Below are 8,535 nucleotides of genomic sequence, written 5' to 3' on the forward strand. Positions count from 1 at the left end.
CGTCTTCAAGGTTGACTTAATGAATTATTATAAACTATGTGCATTACAGTAACAAGTTAAACGTATAACAAAAAGACATTTCAGTAGATGCAGAAAGTTCCTCAGTATGTGGTTTATTTTGTTAAAAAAAAATCAAAAAACCTTTGATCAAAAATGGGCAATGCCTTAATTTGTTTTCATATTTTAACTAGCCAAGACTAAAAAAATGTTTGGATGTATCTGGTCTTGATTTCAAAATGCAAAACAACATGGTGGAAGTGGGTCAACAGACCATTTTTCAGATAAATGGTCTTTAAAGTATTTCCTTAAAAAGGTAACATTTAACAGCAGTTTGTATGCATGTAAAAATTTTAGGCAAACTGAAGATTGTTGAGGAGAAAAGGTTTTGAGAGGGAGATGTGACCCAGCTGAGCATTTGAAGAAGTGTAGAGGTTTAAACGGAGGACGTCAAATTTACGTCTGGGATTTACTTTTTATAGGCGTAGATGAAAGTTTGATCAAAACCTTTTTCTTTATTTTTTTTTTCTAAAGCTTGTGTTGTATGGAAGTATTGATAAACACATGCACATCAATAATACTGTCAGTGTGCTTATGATTTCCCCTGATATTTTCAGATGCATGACATACACACTTCATTAGATAATACAAAGTCCAATTTCATTGTGTTGCCTTGTAACTTAATTCAGTATGAAAACCTGACAAGCATCCATTCCAAAGCTGTCACGCCTTTCTGACAGCCGCCTGGTATTAGCTGTGATGAATTGCCTCTTTGTTCATCTTAGGAACGTAACAGTCAGTAAGTGGTACTTTGGATGATTAAACTAACTGTGAATCAATATTCTGTGTAAGAACGGTCCCATTTTCTCTGAGACAGAACTCAGCAAACCTCATTTTTACATATTTTCATGAGTGATATATTAAGTATATCATTACTTTATTAATATCTTCTCTTTGTACTTTGATTTGATACATGTATTTAAGGTTTATTTTGGCACTTCCCCTGTGGTTTTGGCTTGACAGTTTAACAAAATACTCATTAACATTTCTTTTTCCTGCATTAGGTTTGCCTCTACTGGAAAGCTTACTGGTCACCTTGGTCCAGTTATGTGCTTGACTGTGGATCAGTCTGGAAACAACCAAGACCTGGTTATCACTGGCTCCAAGGACCATTACATTAAGGTGTGTTTCGGGCTTTCAAACTCCTGCTCTTCACATCTCTGATGTTCTCTTCTTTCTTGAGGCAGATGATAAAGTGAGATTCTTTGTGCAGCTGAGTCATCCAGTAATGCAATATAAGGACAGCTTAGGTTAGACATGCTACATAACCCATGTTTAACTGATTTTCTTTGATTGTAATAAACCTTACGTTCAGATGCATATCACCCCTTTTAACATGTATTGTTTTTGCTGTTGCAGCTATTTGACGTGACTGAAGGCTCTCTGGGAAGCATCAGCCCTACACACAACTTTGAACCGCCACATTATGACGGTATCGAGTCTCTGGTAATCCAAGGGGACATTTTCTTCAGCGGCTCCCGAGACAATGGCATCAAAAAGTGGGACCTTAACCGTAAAGACCTACTGCAGGTACTGGATGATAAATGCAAAAAGAAATATGGGTAGGAGACATTCAGATGTTTGATCCATTTAATGCGATATAGTTTTTTTTGTTTTGTTTTTTCATTTTGATTTCATAACTATCAGAAGTAGCCTAAAATATTTTTATTTCCTTTTTTTTTTTTTTTATAACCATTGTCTTTCCAGAGATTTCCTCCTGGAAAACCTGCTGTAAAACAATGTGCAGAAAACTCTTGCTGTCACATTCTGTCACATAATGGCCAATAGTAAAGGAAAAGTACAGTTTTTCACGTGACTTTACATTAAGAAAAAGAAGTCTTTCCACATGATACCCTCAAGTTACTGTAGCACTCGCATCATTATGATCATAATCTTTCAGTAAGTTACAGAAACATCAACCATTCATGACATTCTCACTATTAACCATACTGCTATGCATCTTTGTGCTCAGCAAGTCCCAAATGCTCACCGTGACTGGGTTTGTGCACTTGGTGTCGTCCCTGGATCACCAGCCCTGCTGAGTGGATGCAGAGGCGGGGTGCTCAAGCTGTGGCACACAGACACTCTAGGGACACTGGGAGAGCTCAAGGGTCACGAGAGCCCCATCAACAGCATCTCTGCCAACAGCAGCCACCTGTTCACCGCCTCCGAGTGAGTTTTCCACACACACTGACACACATGCTTAGGCTTTCTGTTTGTCTCCAGAGAGGGAGACAAACAACTGTTTGTTTGTGTCTCTCTGGATATGAGGAAAACAACTTCACCTGAGGCTCGTATACACATGGGTAACAAATTAAAGTAAAAATATGAGCGTTGACCCTATGGTGACTGGGTTCCATTAGGTCCGTTACACTGCGAGCGACATTCTGCCGGCATAGTTTAGATCCACTTGTCCTTATAAAGCAGGGTTTCCCAGAGTTTTGATGACTGAGTGACAGTTTAGGGAGTCAGCAGGATTTACAAGAATCCAAGAAAAAAAATGAATAGAGAGAATAGAATAGAATGCCTTTATTGTCACTATACAGTTGTACAATGAGATACAGAGCATCTCCTACTCAGTGCAAACATGCATGAATTCCCAAACCAGACAAAGTCTGGCTCTCAATGGATGAGTGGTAGAAGGTCAGCAGGTTGAAGTTCAGCTTGTACTTCCTGAGGACTCTCAGGAAGTGCAGCTGCTGTTGGTCCTTCTTGACGACCGCTGAGATGTTGTCTGTCCAGGAGATGTCAGCAGAGATGAGGACACCAAGGAACCGGAAGGTGTGGATCCTCTCCACACGCTTCCCGTTGATGTAAAGGGGGGCTAAGTCAGTGCTGTGCCTCCTGAAGTTGACATTGACCTCTTTGGTTTTCTTAGTGTTCAGTGCCAGGTTGTTTTCTGAACACCAGGCTGCCAACTTCAGGACTTCCTCTCTGTAGGCTGCCTCGTCTCCCTTTGAGATGAGTCCGACTACCGTGGTGTCATCAGCAAACTTGATGATGAGATTGTTGTTGTGGGTTGAACTGCTGTCATAGGTGTATAGAGAATACAAATGTCACGTACCCTTATTGTTTTGAGATCGAGAAATAATAACCTGCTGGTAGGGACATGAGGCTTTATGTTGGTGATAACCCTTATTTTGCTCTTTTTTTTTTTCTTTACCATCAGTGAATTGGCTGTTACATTTCTTCTTCTTGGCTGTATTGGTTCGTGTTAGGTTTGGTCTGGTCTGCTAAGATACCAAGAACAGAAGTCAAACTGGAGAGAAATGCTTCCTTGGTCTTTGTTCTGCTAAATCATTGCACTACAGTTTTGTCATACTATCTTTAGTTATCACTTGTGAGCCACACAAATGTTACAAACACCTCCAGCTCCTGTTCCACGCTGTGAGAGAGATGGCTTTAGGAAAGGGTTGCTGTTAATTCACACACATTTTCTCTTCTGGGCGATCTCTTTTGTCGTCTGATGAAACATTTCTTTCTGATCGGAGTGTTCTTTTCCTAGATGACAGATTTCCATCCAACCAGTAGAGTTTCAGTGAGCCTTTCTAGTAGCTCATAATGGATCAAGAGTTCACTGAAACACCTTATATTGGCTTTCCAATTTAATTTGGCACCTCTCTACATGTATTTATGTATGTAATCAGCAAATTACATATACATATAGGTAATTTTATACGTAAATTCCAAGTAAAAAGTCTTCAAATCAGTGAAAATGTAAAGACATTAAGAGGATATGGAATAGATTATGACTTTTGTGTGTGTGTCTTTGTGTCTTGCAGTGATCGGACTGTGAAGATCTGGCGTGCACGTGGTGGACTGGACGGCACCTTGGAAGTGGTTGACAGTGTAGACGAGGTTGCAAGTAACTGAACACGGTACCACTTGCCTGGTTTGACTCTAGAAGGACGTAAAGGCACTCCTGCCCTGCACTTTGACCCCTTAACTTTTCAAGCCTAAACGACACACCTTCCATATCATGTGACGTTCATGACTGAGCCGACAGGAAACGGTAGTAATCTCATCACAGTGGAAGCTAACACATTAGTTCTTTTCTTTGACTCTGTATGCTTAGAGGGTTTTACTAATCAGGATTTAGTTAACTGTATTGTTAATGACTTCTATTTCTCTCTTCTTGCACTGTAGACGGTTCGTCATTATTGTCATCATTATAAGAACTTATATTCACAAGATACTATAGGATGTGGTGAACACACAGTAGACACTATCAGTGCAGCTCGGCTTACATGCAGCACAGTGCAACGATACAAGACATGCAACCCTGCCAAAAAAGGATGTGGTGTTTTGTTGTAAGAGTACAGAAATACATACGTGCGGCAGAGCTAATGGGTTGGTAGCTGGTCTTCACAACCCACTTCTCCACTTTGTTGAGATTGTTTCTCTGCACTTGAAACACAAGTGTTATTCCGTCACTCCTGTTTCCAAGAGCAAGAAAAGTGGCTGTGTGTGAGAAAGACAAATCACTCTACCCCTTAACATCCTACTCTTGCTTCTGTGCTCCCTTCAGTTTCTGCAGCAGCTTTAGATCAGTGACCAAAAATGTGTAACGTGTTGTTATTGCTGTCCTCAACTGCACTTGTAAACAGAACACACTTTACAGTAGCTAAAGTTAGACGTTTAGGGAAATAAGCTCACTTGCTTTCGACACTGCATGTCTTTTGACTGTGGGAGGAATCCAGAGTACCTGGATTCAAACCCAGGACCCTTCTGCTGAGAGGCAGGAGAAGGGTCCTGGGTTTTCAGGTACAACCCAGAGCTTGAATGGCAGCTTAGTGAAGGAGTCTTCAGTGTCAAGTCAAGAAGCATGATCATCATTACCCTTCAGTCATAAAAGGCGGATGGGGTACTGTTGTCACCCTGCCAGAGTGCACCATGGACAAGATGACATAGGATTTCAAATTGATACCATAGGTGTAGCTACTAAAAATCTCAGATGAGTTGAAATCCAGAGTTTTTAAAAATCTTGTCATGAAAGAAGTTGCCAAGGATTTTGAAATTTATACAATAGGTGCATCTACTGGAAGCCTGTAGGGTAACTTTCTTCTGCATTCACTGGGTTGAGCGCTCCAAGAATTCATCTTCTGGGGGTCAGGCTGTACATCCTGGAGGGTCTGAGGAACAAGATCGAGTAGAAACGAACCAAACTTAAAGAATCTTTGCTCACCAACTCAACAACTCCATAGTCACAAGGTTTAAAACTTATAATGCTAACATTTTGACATAGTGGAGGCAGTGCATCACAGGTGTGCAAGTGGTCAGGAAAGGTTTTATAATAATGACAGCCATTTGAAGACCTATGAGGGGCAATTGAGCAAATGTAGTAAAAATCTTGAATTTATCTGGTAAGTGCTGCAGTGGTTAACACAGGCCCCTCACAGGAAGCAGGTCCTGGTGTGAATCTGGTAGCTGACGGAGGCCACTGTGTCCCTGTTCCTCTGTGGATTGTTTCTGGTTTCTGCATCCTCCCACAGCTTAAAGACACGCACCATGAATGAAATCGGGATTCTAAATTTTCCAAAGGCAGAAATGTGAGAAAATTAGTTGATGAAGATTTTATCCGATGCAGTTTTTGTTTTTTAATGGGTGGAACTTTATCATAGGATTTCATATACCTTTAACCGCTGAGCACATGTTAAAAAAACAAAAATCAACACAATTAGTCTCTGAGATTCACTTAATCCTTCTTAAATGTGAGCAGGTTGAGCACCGATGAAAGTCTGCACTTGTTGTCCATGTTTCATTGTGTGTACCAATATATCTTCACTCTTCACACATGCTGGTAACACTCACTAAACCTACACTGCTAAGTTGTGGTCTAATTCCCATGCTGCTAAGACACGTTCACCTTCTCAACCCTATAAGAGGGCTTCTTGTCGTGGGCTCCAGGTGAGGTCCACTCAGTACCGTAGTTGTGTATGTGTGTATATAAGTGTAATGCTATCTCTTTGTTGTTGAGAGGAGAGGCCTTCTGACGCAACCAGTGTTATTTTCCTGACTATTGACTCAACATCTGTCTCTCAGTTCTGATCTTTGTGGGGCCTTCCTGGAGGCACTCGTGGTCTCTGCAGTTTAACTGACCTGCCTGTCACGATTGTGTGCTGTCATTTATGAATGTTTGGTGAAACAGCAGCTGTAGGAATTATTCAACTACATATAAAATGTATGTAAACAATGTCTGTTTAAAACAAAAAACTAATCTGACTGAATGTTAGTTTTGTGGGACCACCGATCTGAACGTAGTCTCACACTAGAGCCCAGAGGACCGTGAATGACACAAAGACTGACGAGTACATCAGTAATGCTTTGGACTGAGCTTTTCCTTCAGACAGGTGGCAGGTTACGTTTAGTGGCCTTTGGTTAGTTTCTTTTCTTTGTTTTGTTTGTTATGCCCTTCTTCTTCCATGTACCCATGGCGCGCCCCCCTCCTGTTTTAGGAGCCGTTCCCCAATGGCTGACTCTGTAGCGATTCTAATGTCAGATGCCTGGTCAGAATAAATGCCATCTGTCAAAAACAACCATCTGTGTGTGATTTTCTTGGTTATGTATACTAATATATATTATTTTTTACTATTAATATATCTGTAGGCTAATTTATTCATGCAAACAAACTACCTCTAAATGTCTTTGGTTTTTACAAATAAGTTCGATGACTCAATTTTTATATTTTTATTTTTCTCCTGGCTATCCTTAATTTTTCATCTTCTTAAAAAGTGGAACGCTAACCTGCTTCATTGCTGTGTTCAGGCTATGAGCTGGCCTGTTGGAACGAGGGTACGATATGACATTTGGCTACAAGAGGGCAATAGTTCATAGCCAGTGATAAATTGGGGAGAAGAATAAAGGTTAGGATGCCATTGTTGCTAAGTTTGCTTCATCCTCTGAGTAACAAATGACGTAGCAAACCAGAAGGAGTTGATCTGAGGTGGAAGACTATCTGAGATCTCTGCAGGTGTACACTGGTGTGCCCACGGTAGCCTAACAACCCTCCTTACCTGCAGACACCTGCAGACTCCTCCAGGAGGAAACAGAGTTCTCCATCTTATTGATTTGGCAGCACTTCACCTTAAGGGTCCCTTTATTTACTATTTATAGTCATTTCTTCCTCAGCTCCCTCGTACTCGACCTCCCTCTCTCCCTTTCCTTCACATAACACTCTTATTATTTACACTTTTATTTAGTTGTTAAGTGGTTTTAATCAGAAACTAAACCCGTGTTGTGGACTTTAAAGCCAACTTTAACAATCTTATTTGCAATACATTTTCTTTTTTGTGCATTTATTGCTGTTTTGCAGCTCTCACAAATGTTAATCTTTCCCCAAATCTTCAAGTTAGACATTTAAGGTTCCTCCTAAGATGATCTTTCCAAACTTTCTATAAATGTTTTTTTTCTTTCTGCACACTGTACAGCTACAGAGCGGATGGCCGTCTGACTGCTTTCAGAAATTAAACTGGTGAAAACTGGGCACAAGATGGCAGTAGTGGGTAACACATGCAAGACTGAACAGTGACAGTCAATCTAAGAACTACAATGATCCTCTGCCTCCACAGATGCAGCCTATGAAACTCCGAGGCAGTTGTCTAATATTCCACATTGTCCTACTTGGTCAAACCAGGTCCCTGTATATCCCTGTATGGTTTCAATTAAAACTGATCCTTTACACCATGTAGATGTAATTGTCCTCTTTAGTTTCAGTACACCTTCATCTTGTTTTACTGCATTTCAGCATTATAAATCCTTCATATTTTAGAGTTTTCATTTAATTCAGTACCACTGCTGAGATCATGACAAAAACAACCAGAGGGGGAAAACATCAGACAACAGATCATTTCACCGTAAATATAAGAAAACGGATGGAAGGTTTAGTTTAAAATCGGCCTCTGTACTTTATAAAAACTGAGGGAGACTTCTTTAAAATACATTTTTTATTATACTGTTGCCTCTGAGGTGAGTCCTACATTTTCAGTGCACTAACAATGTACTAATAATTAACAATTTTCTCCTGCATATGCGTTTTTATTATTACTACTACAACAGTAATTACTTGATTATCACTTGGAGCATTATTAATTTGATTATCTTTGTGTAGCAAGTAAGCTGCTCCTTCCTCGGGCAGATTTCAGTTTCTACCTGCAAATGTTTTACAGCAAACAGCTGTTTGGTGTGTTTATGCTTGTGTTGTTGTTGAATTAGGATTCAGAGAAAAACCTGAGCCTGTAGTAACAAGCAAGTACTGCTAATTAGTTTTTGCTCATTGTTGATGATCATTTTAAAAAAAGTGACAGTTTGTACAGATGAGTCTAATTTTAGACAAAGTGATAACAGACTTATTATGTAACTGAATGTTCGAAACTGCAGACATCTGTAAAACTCATTTTCTGCCAGATTGTTTTTTTTTGACTAATGACTGAAAATTGAAATTTATTATTTTAATAAGTGTTGATGTTAAATTAACAGTCC

At 39.9% G+C, this 8,535-nt stretch overlaps 1 protein-coding gene across 7 annotated transcripts in view; it reads left to right on the forward strand.

Annotated features, from left to right (window-relative positions):
- kif21a (kinesin family member 21A) overlaps nucleotides 1–6,593 on the forward strand; it is a 54,283-nt gene extending 47,690 nt beyond the window's left edge. For all 7 annotated transcript variants that reach the window (XM_025908690.1, XM_025908692.1, XM_025908693.1 and 4 more), the window contains 4 exons: nucleotides 1,062–1,179; nucleotides 1,417–1,587; nucleotides 2,030–2,229; nucleotides 3,840–6,593. In XM_025908690.1, coding sequence (XP_025764475.1) covers nucleotides 1,062–1,179; nucleotides 1,417–1,587; nucleotides 2,030–2,229; nucleotides 3,840–3,930 — 580 coding nt within the window. In that variant the 3' untranslated portion in view covers nucleotides 3,931–6,593. The remainder of the gene's footprint in view (nucleotides 1–1,061; nucleotides 1,180–1,416; nucleotides 1,588–2,029; nucleotides 2,230–3,839) is intronic.
- Nucleotides 6,594–8,535: the final 1,942 nt, after the last annotated feature.

This window comes from Oreochromis niloticus, linkage group LG7 (assembly GCF_001858045.2).
Source record: "Oreochromis niloticus isolate F11D_XX linkage group LG7, O_niloticus_UMD_NMBU, whole genome shotgun sequence".
Taxonomy (NCBI): domain Eukaryota; kingdom Metazoa; phylum Chordata; class Actinopteri; order Cichliformes; family Cichlidae; genus Oreochromis; species Oreochromis niloticus.